The 16,849-nt window shown below is 42.1% G+C and overlaps 1 protein-coding gene across 3 annotated transcripts in view; it reads right to left on the bottom strand.

The window, feature by feature from the left end:
• pde4d (phosphodiesterase 4D, cAMP-specific) overlaps positions 1-16,849 on the bottom strand; it is a 360,576-nt gene that overhangs the window by 48,436 nt on the left and 295,291 nt on the right. For all 3 annotated transcript variants that reach the window (XM_007892156.2, XM_007892157.2, XM_042335145.1), the window contains one exon: positions 2,202-2,314. In XM_007892156.2, coding sequence (XP_007890347.1) covers positions 2,202-2,314 — 113 coding nt within the window. The remainder of the gene's footprint in view (positions 1-2,201; positions 2,315-16,849) is intronic.

The raw sequence follows: 16,849 nt of genomic DNA, 5'->3' as shown, positions 1-16,849 counted from the left end.
ATGCAAAACATATTTAAAAATATTTTTAAAACATTTGATATAGCGCCTCATCACATCGTTCAGACGTCTCAAAGCGCTTCACAGAATATACTGTAAAGTGAATTGACTACATTTTGTGGGCGAAACCCGACAGCCAATTGCGCACTGCAGTGTCCCATAAACATTTGTGCACCAAATTATTATTATTATTTACATACTGAAGGTAATATTAACCCTGGAAGACAACTAACTAACCAATCGACTAACTTACTCGCTTTGCAAGTGAGAGACCTGAGTTCAATTCCAGGCAGGGCGAAACCTTGGGCAAGTTTCCTTACTCCACACGCCTAATAATAATCCCTCCAAAAAACCAAAAACAATAATTAAATTGGTCATTTTCAATCTACGACTGTTTGTGGGACATTGCTGTGCGCAATTGGCTGCCGCGTTCGCCCACAAATATACAGTCAATTCACTTTACAGTGTGTTCTGTGAAGCGCTTTGGGACGTCCTCCTGACGTGAAAAGCGCTATATCAAATGCAAGGATTATTATTATTATTATTATTACAGATTCCTACTTGCTGCTTGGAAAACACAGAAGCTTGTGGAGTAAAGAAACTTCCCTAAGGTTATGATTATTAATTATTATCAATAATTATGAATTAATGCGAATGAGATAATCCACACATGTACATCTGCATGATTAAGTGTGATTATTGAAGACAGCGAGTGTGGACAAAATAACCAAGGTCCTTGCTTTTCCTTATCTGGTGAACCTTTATAAATCTTGAAGTTAATTTTATCAAAGGATTATACATTACTGGATGTGTTCCATTGGAAACGGCTAACTGTAATCGACAGTAAGGAAGCAGTGAAAGCTGAAATCACCAACTGTGTAAATGCAACCTTGTCAATGCTTGCTTATCCATTTGTGTTATAACCTCAAAGCATTCAATCCAAAGCAAGCCACTGTACTGGACCTAATAAAATATCACATTGTTCTAAAAATAAATGCTCCATACAGTTCCACAAAGCAACTAACCTGCATGCTAGATCCACAACGAACATGATCAGGGGTAATTCCAGCAGTATACATCAGAGGATACACTATAGGTGTTTAAGGACAAGCTGGTGCTGCTCTATCATCTTAAATTTGCCAAATTACAGCTTCGTATTATAACCTGTGAAAGATGGCTTGTCGCTACTTCAAATAAACTTTGCTTCTTTAAAAATCATCTCAGTTCCCAGAAAAACAAATAAAATGGAGTGAATGTCATTGACAGATGCTATTTTTATAGATGTTTTGACATAGCATCATGCAATTGCTTTGTATTACGGTGTTTATATGACAAGTGCACACTTCCAAACCACAACCTGGCAGCTGAGGCAGACAATTATTGGCCTGACTGGCAGGATCCATTCCTCTACAGCTGTTATAATTTTAGTAATACAACCGGAAAGCCGTCCACAAGGATTACGGTCTCTCTAAGGGAAGAGAGACAAACTGGGAAAAGCTTGGCTTTAAAATGAGCTTACTCCTGTCACATTAATCCACATCTGCCTTTGCAAACACAATGATTACAAATCACTCTCCTATAATCCTGGCTGTGCAGCATTCACACAGTTGGAAATATTTAAACGCACCTATGACATGTCTCAGACTACATTGCATGTAGTAGCTTGTATTGGATTAACTTGTTGAAACTATTAACTTACTGTGAGAAAATTAAAGAGCACCAGGACTTAACTTGCAAGGCTGCTTCTACTCGACTATGATATGAAGAGGTATCCTTTTGTTTAGATAACATAACTTGCATTCACAAACAGATCTGCACCTCTTTGTATCTGGATTCCTGGAAGGGTGCAATTCTTTGCTGCAGATACACTGAAGTGATTGAAGTAGACTTCTATGCATGAGGCACAAAGGTACAATATTGAAGATATAGAGTACGGGCCAGCAACTTGACACAAATTTACCACATGGATAAAATGCTGATGTGAAGGGGTGTCTTTTAATGCAAACAGAGTACAGTACTGACAGCGTAATATTGCAGAAGGCAAATGTGAAACCAGATTGTGAAACCAGCCAAATTCTGATCACTCACATGTTTCAAACTTTTACACAATGATCGCCCAGAACTTGAATCTTGAAGATTAGTATTACATCTCAGCAGCTTGCATTTTTCTAGTCCGAAGGTTTTGTAAAGCAGCACGGTCTTACCTTATTGGATGCCATTTCACTGACAGAATTCCTGGTCTGCAGGGTCTCCAACTGGTCCAGGCACCAGTCAAGCTCCTCCAGGGTCTCAGTTGCAAGTTTTTGGTAGGCCTCCTCTGCGAATAAACAGATGAATGGGCATTCAGCTTTCGAATGTGCTACAGAGCTAGCATGGATATCAAAAGGGTCCTCCATGCCACACAAAGCCATGTCCTGATGACAAGAGCTCACACATGAGCTGTCCTTCATAGTGTTTCTAAGAAGGTAAAACACCTCGAAAAATATGCTTTCTCCGTCAAGCTAAAGTCACCGCTACAGCTTCGATATTCTCTGCTGCACAAGAAAAAGAACTGTTGTGTGACCCTCAGAGTTCAGTCAGACACACAACGTGCTGAGTGAAGAATTCTTTCTTTGTGCAGCTTTATATCTGAGGGTATTATTCAACCCAGAAATGAACAAACGTATTCAGTCTGTAGTACTTTCCATAAAATAACTCGATGCCTTTATCCTCATCCAGGTGGTTGAGTCAATTTCTTATCGCCCATGAAAACTGCTCCATGACGATTTGAAACAAATTACTTTAAACCATTCCAGAACCGCATGTTTCAAAGCATAAACCCGCCAATGAAGTCCTCTCAATGTAGTCATTTATAAAATATGCATTTCTCTGGTAATAATAACTGGGTTCACTGTTTTTTTCTCTCAGCTTCACTTTTATCAGCCAACGTGCTCACTAAGAAATTCTGAACCAGTTTCATCTTCGTAGTACAGTACTTGAGTCAGTTAGTTGATTCTTTCTTATATGGCATCACACAAGTAAAACAAAATCTGCCTCTTCCTTTGAACCACAAACCAGAACTATTAGTACATTGCACAAGGCTGTGCTGAGCACAAATCCTGGCGTGGATTTAGGCGGATTTGCTTCTGGCTATCTACCAGCAGGAGAACAAACCCTATTCAGCTTTCTAAGAAATTACTGCGGCGATAATTTCAGGGTTCAAAATATTAATGGATACAGTGTGTGAAATTTCTAACGTAGAGCTTTTTTTTAAGATTAAGTAGAATTTCAAAGCAAATAATGGTGAAGTGCATTGTAGCAATTTTCGCATGATAAAGATAGGATTTTATATGGCTCCAGGAACCCAGCTCGTTTTTCTACTAAATGGAACAAATCAGAATAAAAAGGCTGAAAACAAAACAAAAAAAAGTATAATATTAGTCTGGTATTCCTCATGTTTAATCCGGAATGTACAAGCCACTGATGTTTTGTAACTTTGCAGAAAAATGTGTTTAAAATGTCTTTCAGTGGAATTGGCTGCAGATTTCACAACTGCCTGAGCTCCAACAAAGGATGTGGGTTTTGCAGCTGACTCCCAATTGGGTCAATTCTTTATTTTGATTGTGGAGGGGTGCAGGCTGGATGATGAGAGTCGTGCAGTCGCGCTGGGCTGGTCAATAAAAAAGTAATAAAAAATAATTCTTGTATTTGACATAGCGCCTTATTACGCCTTCGAGACGTCTCAAAGCACTTCACAGAATATACTGTAAAAGTGAATTGACTATATTTTGTGGCTAAAGTACGTCAGCCAATTGCGCACAGCAGTATCCCACAAATAGTCATGGATTGAGTGACCCATTTTTTTTGAAGGACTTATTACTCCCGGAAAAGTGATCTGCCAATTGATTAACAACCAGACTCCTACTTACTGCCAGATAAACAGAGGCGTGTAGAGTAAGGAAACTTGCCTAAGGTTTCGCCCTGCCAGGAATCGAACCCGGATCTCTCACTTGCGAGGTGAGTGCTCTAACCACTGAACTACAACACTCCACATATATCCTACCATCTGGAAAGGCATTAGAAATATAGAAGTTTACCGTACAGAAGAAGGCCATTTGGCCTGTACTGGCTCACAGAGCCTTATCGCCCCCATACCTCCTCAAGCCCCTCTCTCATATGTCTGTCTACTTCCCTCCTGAAAACTGCAATAGAAAGCTCCAATATACTTGGCAGTGCATTCCACATCCCAACCACTCTCTGGGTGAAAACAATCTTCTCCTTTCACTCTTTCACTGTGGAATCCGGGCACAAACCTGTACACACAGTGCGCTAGGCCCCGCTACAAACCTGTACACACAGTGCGCTAGGCCCCGCTACAAACCTGTACACACAGTGCGCTAGGCCCCGCTACAAACCTGTACACACAGTGGTCTAGGCCCCTCTACAAACCTGTACACACAGGGTCTAGGCCCCTCTACAAACCTGTACACACAGGGTCTAGGCCCCTCTACAAACCTGTACACACAGGGTCTAGGCCCCTCTACAAACCTGTACACACAGGGTCTAGGCCCCTCTACAAACCTGTACACACAGTGGTCTAGGCCCCGCTACAAACCTGTACACACAGTGCGCTACGCCCGGGGTCTCTCGCGCTGTTTGCTTGATGCTGCTACTGCGGGCAGAGCGGCTCTGGTTGCGGATGCGCGGGAATGTGTCGGGATCATGGAAGCAGCACGAGCAGGAAATCGGCTTCGCCCAGCGCCGCGGCCTAGACTGAGCTCTTGCGACCAATTCTCGGTAAGTGCTGTACTATTCGCATTAAACGTTTTAGTATTTGGAACATAACTACATGTTCAAGAAATACTTTTTTTTTGAAAAGGTACTCTCTTTATTCAGTAAAATTAATATGTGTATATTTATGGTCATTATATGTAATACATATAAAATATTATTAGGCAGAATGAAATGAACCATCCACTATGCAACAGGTAGATTGGGAAATTATATTTCTGTAAGAAAATATTCATATTTGCCCCCTTTCTTTTGGCTGAATTATAAATTATTATAAATAATTATAACTTATACTCAATTATAAATAGGAACCATGATCTTCACATGTTAATAAATGCCACGCTTCTTGTAAGCAACACACCCTTCAGTGGTGGTTAACCACTGAATTCCTGTAATTATTCATCTCTTTCATATGCGTAACAGTGTGAACCTGGGGTTTTATTTTGATAACAGGTACTTTTTCAATGTGTCATAAAATAAATTGCTGTGTAATTTCAAGTTTAATGCTTCATTAGAGCAAGGTTTTACAGAAACACACCACCTTTAACAAGTCTTTTTTGTTGTTTGTGTTTCCTTTTAAATGTATTTATTATGCAAACTGCCTTGCAACAAATTGAAGCGGAAATTCAACGAGTCTGCAGCAATCCAGCTCAGCTGTGTACAAATTGAACAAGACATAATCTGGCCAGTCGAATACAACTGGTTTAACAACGTTTCCAGCAAGCATCCTTTTCACTTTGTTTATTGCTGCCTCACACTGTTCGGGCATGGTGAGCAAGACAATGGACTCATTTAAAAAGCAGCTCGATGCTGTGGCAGGAGGACGATGGGGTGGGTGTTCTGGAAGGATGGCCTGAAGGGACTTCTTCATCCAAACCAATCTTGTGATATTATGAACACACTAACTAACAACTCAACTTTTTTTCAACATCCTTCCTATTTCTTCCATGGAGAATGTGCACCGCTTATTTTTGCTTTTTCTCAGTAAAACAACGCATTTATAGTATCTACATATTTTTGACTCAAAGTTGCCTGAGATCAGCCAAGGTTGATATCTTATCGAGCTCAATATCTTATCAGGCTGTCTTTATCAGATGTTGGCTGCCCCCTCTGCTTCTTCAGTTTCCCCTAACGTGCTGTCACCTGCAACTTTAACTTGCATGGAGTCTGCAAAGCTAGATCATTTATGTAGGAGGAGGAAGGGTCGCAGCACATACTCGTGGGACGTCCCCATTTAATGGGGTTATAAAAAACAACAAAATAAGCCTCTAAAGACAGGAAAACCACTGTGAGTCACACTGACACTTTCTCAGGACGTCAGCTTCGACGTGATCTTGTATCAGAATTGAGATCTTGTTGGTCAATGTGGCATACATAGGCTTTCTAGATAAAGTTTGTTACAAGGCACTTTTTCTAACAGCTAGGGGACAGTAATACTGCAGCTTTTCCGAGTAGTGGTTTTCCATCCCAAAACCAACCCCGATTTCCTCCCCATGTCGACCTATCTTCCCCTTCAATTACCCAGAGGCTTTGATCACCTTCTGCTTCATTCCTTTTAACCAGTTACTAGTGCGTATCCATCTTTTACCCTTGATGTCAAAGTGATTCGTGTTTTGGATGATGCATTTCATTTTTGGACAAGAAATTGGCTTATTTCTGTGACTGAATTGCAATCTTAATGGAAATCAAAATAAACTCTTGGGTTTGTTTACACACTATTTTATCTACAGGAAGACTGGAACTGCTAGAGAGTGAATTGGCTTCACGCTGAATCAAATGCAATGGCCACAATACCTATTTTTTAACTCTAGTACAGGTAAACTTGCATAAGTCATCTTGTTATAAATCGACTAATCACCTAAGTCATACATTAACTTGAGTCCCATTCAATTTCCTACTTAAGATTTCTTTGCACTAGTTGTATTTACAATTTGGATAGATTACGTCGTAACTGCTTCTTGGTCCCAAATAATCCTAATGAAAATCATCTCCCAACTTGTATTGCAACTACCCCACTTACCTGCTGTACTGATGAAGAACTGCATGCACAGTGCTGTGCTTGACACAAGTGTGGGAAATTATCACTGCTTTCACACTTGCTGCTGCATTGATGGAAGTACTGTATGCGCATTGACTGGTTGCACTGATAAAATAACACATGCGTAGTGCTGCATTTGAAACAAGGTCTTGAACCGTCATCATGGTGTTGACATTGTAAAGGCCCAAAGACAAGTATTGTACTTATTCTTTGCTTAAGAATATCTAGTTAGTCGACAGGTAATGTAGAAAAATTTTTTAACAAAAGAGGCACTGGTTTTGAAGGCACTAATGTGGTGTCACATTACATCCCATAATTTCACGTAAGTCGTATTAAGTCAGACAATAATACTTATGGGAGTTTCCCATAACTTGTACTTTGCATAAATCATATTAAATATTTTGGTCCCAACTGATACGACTTATGTGAATTTACGTGTAATAATAATCAGGCAGCCAGTTTTGAGGCAATCTCGGATCGGGAAGCACAGTCTCTGAAAGTAGTACTTCAGAGGGGGGAGGTGGCCGTAAGCACAGTCAAACAGGAAAGTCTTCAGGCGGGACTTGAAAGAGGGCTCCACTAACTCCCCATCACTGAAAAGATCTACTTCAAGATCCCTCACTCACGTGTTCAAATCCATTCATTTCCTTGCACCTTCCTACTTCTCCAACCTCCTTATTCCCCAATCCACCACCCGGCGCCTCCACTCGACCGACACCCTCGACCGGCACCCTCCGCCCCACCATTGGAGGTCATGCTTTCAGCAACTACGCCCCCAAATTCTGGAACACTCTCCCTCAATCCTTCTGCCTTGCCCCCTCTCTCCCTTCTTTCAAGTCCCACCTGAAGACTTTCCGGTTCAACCATGCTTACGGCCACCTCCCCCTCACCCCGGCTCGACGTCAGGCTCTGCCACAATTAAGCGTTCTGAGACGCTACCCTGGGTGGAGGGTGCTATATAAGTGCAAGCTCTTGTTGTTGTTGAATACAAGATTTACAAAGGGATTGAGAAAATAAGCACAGAAGAATACTTTCAGATGCATTGAGATGGCAGTCAAGGAGACAATGGTTTAGGGTTGCAAAGGGCAATTACAGGGCAGACACCAGGAAGTATATCTTTACCTCAAGGATAATTAAATACTGGAACAGGTTACTAGGAAGAGTTGTTGAGGTCAGGATGTTGCATTTACAAGTTTAGCAAGACATGACTTGGCCATAGGAACAAAACTGGTTAAACAATGTAGCCAGCAAATATCCTCTTCACATTGTTTAAGGCCACATCACACGGTTTGGGAATGGGGAGGAAGATATTGGACTCATTTAAAAAGCATCTTGATGTTGCGATGAGGTATGGTAGGTGGATATTCTGGAAAGATGAGGTCAAATTGGTTGAAGGGCCTTCTTCATCTGAACTTCTCAGATGTGAGAAGCCCCCGTGAATAGATGTAATACACATCCCTGTAAGAGATGAACCTTAGGCACTATTGCTGCCATTTACGCTGCAGATTTCTCATTCAAGCCCTTACATTTTTTTCAAACAACTTTTAGAATTTAAATTCAATGTACAGCATATAGCCCAGGTTCTAAATGTGTGATATGACCAATCTGAAAAGTAAGAAACCCCCATATATTTGAAACCATTTTTGAATGATTTTCTAATTGTTAAATACTTTTCTATTTAGTCTATAATATTGGTGCTATCTTTGTTGATAACGATAATAAACTCAAGGATGCCTACATCCGTGTAACGATCAGAGAACGCCACAGAAAGTTTCTGTGTAAGCACAACTTGCACACTTCCTGTCCTTCAGACTTTGTTTCTCCATCCAGTCTTTATGAAATGCCTCTAGTGATAGCTACACATCTACCTCAATGTAGCGCTGTCTAAATAATGGAATCTAATGACCATACAATAGAGAGCCTAATATATGTACCAATTGGGACCTCGTTATGGATATGGAAACATTGCAGAAATGAAGTCATACTAACCAAAACCTTATTCCATGGGTGTTATACAATCAATAGAGACCAGCACACCTTTCACCCACAAAGTATACAGTCAATTCACTTTACAGTATATTCTGTGAAACGCTTTGAGACATCTCAAAGATGTGATAAGACGCTACATCAAATGCAAGGATTATTATTATTATTATTACCTTAACTTTTAAATCCTGAGGCAGCATTTGAGAGTTCCTCCACAAGTTACAAACTGAGGAAAGTCAGTACTCTATTCTTAGTGGCTTTTAAATGCTAATCTCTGATAACACTTAAGAGGCACTCCATGAAGACTGGGTGCACAAACTAATACTTCATCCGATTGACGTCATCTTCAACAAAACAGCACTCCCTCAAAGAAATGCAACTGATCAAACTGGTAATACCAGTCAAAGAATGCAACAGTTGATTTATTTATAGGGATAAATAGGATGAATGCTTGGACCTCAGCTCACTTCAAAGTGAGCTGATTACTATAATTTTCGTGAACTGAGGTTGCCCATACAGCAAATTCCGCTTTGGTTGGAAACATAGAGCTGTTCAATACACAAGGTCCATTCTTGCAAGTTCTGCTCAGGTCAGTTCTTGCAAATTCTCCACTCTTCTCACTGATCCTTGCCATATTGAGTTTGTGTATTTGAGGTGAAATGGTGAGAAGAGGAGGTTGATAGTAACAGCGCCCGGGTGCGGAGGAGTTGATGTGTGTCAAGCATGATAGCCTCGGTTTTGTTGATTCTGAGTTTGAAAACATTATGACTCATCCAGGACTTGATGTCTGGATAGGCAATCTGTCAGAACAGCAGAAGTTTGGAGTTAAGGTTGGAGACAGAAAGGTAGAGTTGGGTGTTATCCGTGTACATGTCTGTGAATGATGTCACAACGGGGGGAGCATTGATGAAAAGGTGACAACTGAGAATAATGCACTGGGAAAAATATACAAGGCCGTGTAGGGGCAGAAGGAAAAAAACACTGTGTGAGACAAAGTGGAGATCCTGGAAAGGAATAAAACCAGGAAAGTGGAAAGTCTCATGGAGGAGAGATAGTGGAGAAGGATAGAATGGTCAAGAGTAGCAAAGGCGGCCGAGAGATCGAGAAGGATTAGGAGGCACAGGAAGCACTGGTTGCAGGCAAAGAGAATGACATTTGTGAATTTGACCAGGGCTGTCTCGGTACCTGGACAGGGCGGAAGAACAACAAGATTCCATTTATAAAGCGCCTTTCACGTCAGGAGGACGTCCCAAGGCGCTGCACAGTTGGGTCATGACCCGAGCAGGGGGGAAATGGTCAGGGTGAGGGGAGGGAAGGGAGGGAGCGAGGAGGGGGGAAATGGTCAGGGTGAGGGGAGGGAAGGGAGGGATCGAGGAGGGGGAAGAGAGTCGAGAGGGGAGCTGAAGGCTCGGTCAAAAAGAAAGGTTTTGAGACCGGCCTTGAAGGAGGAGAGGGAGGAAGCAAGGCGAAGGCACTGGGGGATGGAGTTCCAGAGCCTCGGGGCTGAGAGGCGGAAGGCTCGACCACCGATGGTAGGGCGATTGGGGCGGGGGACGTGGAGCAGACCGGAGCCGGAGGAACGGAGGGTACGGGCAGGTAGGTAGGTAGGGGGATAGTAGGTCAGAGAGGTAGGAGGGTGCAAGGCCGTGGATGGCCTTATAGGTGAGGATGAGGATCTTGAAATCAATCCTCTGGGGGATGGGGAGCCAGTGGAGGCGAGCGAGGGTGGGAGTGATGTGGTCCCGAAGCCTGGTGCGGGACAGTACACGAGCTGCAGAGTTCTGGATGACCTGCAGCTTGTGGAGGGAGGTGGCGGGAAGACCGGCGAGGTGAGCGTTCCCATAGTCCAGCCTTGAGGTGACAAAGGCGTGAACCAGGGTTTCAGCAGCGTGAGGGGTGAGGTAATGCCGTAGTCTGGCGATGTTCCGGAGGTGATGAAAGGCGGTGCCAGTTGTGGTGCGGATGTGAGGGAGAAAGGACAGCTCAGGGTCGAACAAAACGCCGAGGTTCCTGACTGGCTTTGAGAGGTGGAGAGTGCAGCCTTGGATGCTGATGGTGTCGGCGCCTGAGGTGCGGAGGCGCTGACGTGAGCCAATCAGGAGGGCCTCGGTTTTTCGCACGTTGAGCTGAAGAAAGTTGTCTCTCGTCCAGGACTCGATGTCGGACAGGCAGCTGTCAGGACATCGGTGGTCGTGGAGTTTAGAGTAGAGGAGGAAAGGTAGTTAGGTGTCATCCGCATACATGTGGAAGTTAACTCCGTGTCTGCGGATGATGTCACCAAGGGGGAGCATATAGAGGGTGAAGAGGAGGGGACCGAGGACAGAGCCCTGAGGGACACCACATGAGAAGACAGATTTGGAGGGCTGTTACAGGGATGGTGGGAGAGGAAGGAACAACTGGGAGACAACAACTTGCTCCCACACCTTAGGAAGGAGGGGCAATTAGGAGTTGGGGTGATAGTTGGGAGAGTTGAGAGGGATCCAGGGTAGATTTTGTTGACAAGAAGTAATGACAATGAATCTAAATCATCAACTGGAACAAACTACTGTACTTCAATCCCACTCTCAACCCAGTGTCTCCATTCTGATTCATCCAGTTGCAATGAAAAACTAGAATTGTATTCAGAATTCCAAACACTGGAAGAGTTGTCGATGGGCTACATTAAAACACAGCAGGGCCTAAATTGCAAGATTCGAAAATAATTTTAAAAATAGCCAATTGCTAATATGTTGCAGACAACCCTCTGAAAATCAGGTGACGATCTCATTCTGACTTATGTGAGTTCAACGTTTAAATGGAGTTTCAGATAGTCAGACTTGTATATCCCAGATTTGCTATTTATTAATCCAATAGTATAAAGAATAGAGGGGAATATGGACGGGGACTTGTATTGAGTATAAACACTGGCACATACTCGTTGAGCTGAATGGTCTGGATGAATCGTAACTTTTTCCAACGTCAACAAAACTGAGGCTAGCGCACTCAATTCTCGTCAGCGCCTCTTCCTCTCAGACACTTGACAGGATGGGTCAAATGTATTTCTTCTGTGATGTAAAACATTTCTCTAATAACCACATCAACCAGTCTCTGGGGTTGTTCACTCCAGCTCATGGAGTCTGTGTTGAACCTTGGTGTTTTGTTCCATCCTCAACTCACTCCATGTAATTCTGTGTGCAAACCTCAAGTATTTGACTCAGTGGCACAGAGCCACAGGATGAATGTTTAAACCCTTTATTGAGCGGATTCCTGGCCTGAACTGTGCTGCTTCGAAGAGACAGAGAAGATACTATCAGAGGAAAAGATACGCTTTGTTTGTTAGTGCACGCTTTGGTAGTTCTCTGCAGAGCAGTGCAGGCATGGGCTTGGAAGCAGCCTGCACACACTACCTCTCAGTTGCCTGGTCCTGAAATGGGGAGAGGCAGCAGAACAAAGAAGCTTTCACGGCTTCATTCAAAAATGATAAATAAATATCACTGTCAAATATTTCCAATAAAGTCGTCAGATGCCTTTGACAAGTATTTATGTGCATTGCCTATAAATAAACGTTAAAGCAACAAGTGTCATTTAAATGTATTGCATTTGTGATATAGTGATTTGATATATGCATTTCCATCACCCACAATCTGATCTGTAAGCAGAACACACAGTGACATAGTATGCTTCGCTTACTGCATTTCCAATCGGCGTGAGAGCTGCTGGTTCGGCACACACATCAGCTTCAGTGGACTGTGTGATGGCAAGGAGTGAGCTGGCACAACACGAGGCTCCATTAAGTAAGCTTGGCGATCGCTTTCAGAAGCTAACTGTGCCAGGTTGCTTGGTGCCTGATAAGATTGTTGTTTTGTTTTCATACACCATGGTCTCAAACATCTTCTACTCATTCGCAAGACACAGCACGAGCTACAATGCCATGATAATCATTGCTTACTGTCTGATATAATGCATTAAGACTGAGAGTACACTGTTGTTTCCTAAGATGATGTCTTTCGCAGCCCTGATAAGATAATGTTTATTTTGAATCCTGTTGCAAAGAACACAGAATGGGTAATGGGTGATGTTCACTTTATCCCATTTATGTGAGTAAGATCCACTCATGTGTAGAATAATGTACAATATGTATTCCACTGTATTGTCTATTGTACAATCTGTTTAGACTGTACCAAACAAGTCAATTTCTTCTTACATTTTTTTCCTGGAACTATTGATTGCAAAGGGTGCTATAATATTCCCTATGATGCTGCATGACGCATGACGACTGCAGTCACACTGACCCTTCTTGTCTCCAATTACGCCAGGTCAGGGCTAGGAAGGAAAGGTGGACCCACAGCACAAGACGGCAGCATTTAGAAAGGTCACAGTTAGTTTACTGGAATTGAGGTGGATGATAGGAAGATGGCTCCATGGAAACAGAAAAGCCCAAGACAAGATTATTCAGACCTGAAGGTCTGTTCCCTCCTTATCTGAGGGTTCATAACAAAAGAATATAAATTGAAGATCATCACAAGAAGAAATTGGGAAGGTTAGAAAAAAATCTCTTACACAGCTAGACGTTAAGAATGAGGAATGCCTCAGCCTCAGAAGTAGTGAGACCCTGCGTGAAGGGTGCTATATAAATGTAAATTGTTGTTGTTAATGCTGAGTTCATAACATCATATAAAACAGCACTCGACCCTCACTGATTGTTTTTAAATCCTAGCTAAAATTTTACTGCTTCAATCTTATTTGTGCCTCAGCACAAGTAGCTGTTAAGTGCTCCAAGATGCTGCTCCGCTTGAAGGGCGCTATATAAATTCTGCCTAATATCTTACCACTTCAACTGAATTTACATTCAACTCCTCCTTCCTCTCGTGGGAGTCCAATGCAGTCCTTGTGAAATGCTCCAAGAGTTTATCCAAAGTAAAGGCTGCTATATAAATACAAGTTGCTATGTGGAAACGAAAAGGAAAATTATCAAAGAATAGAGAGAAAGAGCTAAGAAATGAGAGAGTAAGAAACTCCAGTCGGGGAATTGGCAGCAATACAGACATGCTGGGCTGAATTGCCTCCTGTGGGCTATAAAACATTCGATGAACCTATGTTTCTACCAGTGGCCTGTACAAGGTCAGAATAATTTATTTTGACTTATATTCATGTCTCCTCAAGATTCAATCTAGTATTTGATTAGCTTTGTTGACAGCAGCTAGTATGACAAGAAGTCATTTATGAATAGAGCAAATAGCAAGGGACCCAGAACAGACCCTTGTGTTTCGTTCTGATGATCAATCAATGTTGCACGAGTGAATTTAACAGACTGAAGACATCCTACAATGTATCATCTAAGTCAATGTTCAGCAGATAGCTCCATATCCGCACTAATTGGAACCAGCTCAAATGTGGACATGAACACAAGATGAGACATTAAACCGAAGTTCCACCTGCCTGTTTAGGTGGACATTAAAAATCCCCTGCTCGAAAAGAGAAAGGGTCTTTGCTGATGTCCTTGCTAACATTCCTGAAGCACTGCTGTGAGCGTTCATTTACAAATACACAGTAACTCCATTTTACAGTAAATCCTGTGAAGCACTTTGAGACATCCTCCCACCGTGAAAGACAAGCCAAGGATTATTATTGATTATGGTTATTATGATGTGAATGATCAATTTTATCTGGGGAATTGTTGGCCAGGACACCAGAAGAAACTCCCTTCTCTTTTAGTGCCATGTGATCTTTAACAGAAGTGCTTTGAGATGTCTCAAAGACATGATAAGGCGCTATATCAGATACAAGGATTATTATTGTAACATCCACCTGAAAAGCCAGAGGAGACCTTAATTTAATGGCTTAAACAAAGGACTGTACCTCTGGAGTGCCATCTTAGACTGTAACCTCAAAGTCCATACATGAGAGCTTGAACCCACAACCTTCTGACTCGGAGGTGAGAGCCACACAGACCAAGCCAAGCTACTGATGTGCACAAGTGCAAAGATCATCGGAGTGTAAAATTCATACAATCTTTGCACTTACGCACATCAGTCTTGCCTCTCCCTCATTTTGTTTTCTTTGATTAGGTTGCAATTGTGTTAATTTCAAACTAAGTGAATAGACAATGGAAAGAATACACGTGAGGGGGTGATACAGTTTTATGGACCAATGGTTCCTTCTGCTTTGGTACCATTGCTTATCCCTAGACTACCCATGTACCCGCAGTTATAAAACTTTGTTTTTAATTTGATGAACTCAGAGGAAAACCAAAGCAGCTTGAAGATCCTCCGGTGGATCTTTTACGTCACTATTCAAAATAAACAGCAGCTAATCCAGGCTGTTAGAAAGATCATCTTGGGAGGGAACATTATGATCACATATTTAACAGGAAGCCTTAGGGCCAGAATAGTCCCGAACAGACCAAAATAGTATTCAGCTGCAGAGTAGTAAACCTGAACTACAGAAAGGTAGTAAACCCAGAACAATTCATTCAAAAGGCAATGATAATAATCATAACTGCAAAAAGCAGTGATTTTAAGAACTCAAATATATTAAGAACATATTATTAAGAGCCCGACATAGGGCTCCCCCAACACTTCCCTGGAATATAATCACACCATGTAGGCGTGAAGCTCAAACCCACAAACCTTCTGATCTTGCGGCGAGAGTTCTACCAATTGAGGCAGTAGGACGAGACTTCACAGGTTCACACGGAAAGTACTCTGAAGAGATGAGGCAGAATGCGCTAAAGGACCTACTTCACCCGGCTCCCTCTTGATTTTATCATAAGATCTTTGTATGGTTTTTAATATTAACAATGCTAATATTAATATTAAAATGAAAGAGAAAGTTTTCACGGCACTCTGAAGTGGTTTAAAACGGAAGGTGGTACGTGGTGCAAAGAAGGCAATGGAAGTGCAGGCCAGTCAGATGCAACCAATTCCAATTTAGTTCTGTCCAACTTAAGCAAAACAGGAAATCTGGGGTTATCCCAGCTGTTTAATAACCTGATGTGAAACATTTCGCACAGGCCACAACTAGCACCTTGTTTCACTCCATGAAGAGAGCACAAACTAGGTCTAAAAATAAGGGAATTTTAGAGAGGATTTGAGGTGATAACAACTTGCATTGATATAGTGCCCTTCACGTCGGATAATATCTCAGAGCACTCGGATAACTTGCCATGAGAATGCCTGTCCTTAAAACATTTCTCATCAAGAAATCCATTAAGAAATATCACAAATCAGATTCCATAGATTTCATTCTACCACACACACACACACACACATCACAGTCTCCATCACACACACATCACAGTCTCCATTGCACACACACACCACAACCGCCATCATACACACACACCACAGCCTCTCTGTCTCTCTCTATGTGGACTTTATGGAGTCCTGTAGCTCAGTGGTTAGAGCACTCGCTTTGCAAGTGAGAGACCTGAGTTCCATTCCAGGCAGAGGGCAAAACCTTGGGCAAGTCTCCTTACTCCACACAGAGCCTAATAATAATCCTCCAAAACCAAAAACAATAATAAATTGGTCATTTTCAACCCACGACTGTTTGTGGGACATTGCTGTGCGCAATTGGCTGCTGCGTTTGCCCACAAATATACAGTCACTTCATTTTACAGTGTGTTCTGTGAAGCGCTTTGGGACGTCCTCCCGACGTGAAAAGCGCTATATCAAATGCAAGGATTATTATTATCATTACCAAACCTGTCTCCAAAGGTAGCATTTGAGTGTTAGAAGATACTAATAAGAAGATCAGGGTAAAGTACTGGTAGTTCTAGATAATAATATTAATGATAATAATCCTTGCATTTGATATAGCGCTTTTCACGTCTTCTCAATGTCTCAAAGTGTTTCACAGAATAGACTATAAAGTGAATTGACTGTGGGCGAAATGCAGAAGCCAATTGCGCACAGCAGTTTCCCACAACAGTCGTGAATTGATAATGACCATTTTTTTATTATTGTTTTTTGTTTTGGAGGGATTATTATTAGGCGTGTGAAGTAAGGAAACTTGCCCAAGGTTTCACCCTGCCTGGAATTGAACTCAGGTGACTCGCTTGCAAGGCGAGTGCTCTAA

The sequence above is a fragment of the Callorhinchus milii genome, unplaced genomic scaffold, assembly GCF_018977255.1.
Source record: "Callorhinchus milii isolate IMCB2004 unplaced genomic scaffold, IMCB_Cmil_1.0 Scaffold1, whole genome shotgun sequence".
NCBI classification, from domain to species: domain Eukaryota; kingdom Metazoa; phylum Chordata; class Chondrichthyes; order Chimaeriformes; family Callorhinchidae; genus Callorhinchus; species Callorhinchus milii.
Note: the sequence above shows the minus strand (reverse complement) of the source record. Positions and strands in the feature narration are given on the sequence as shown.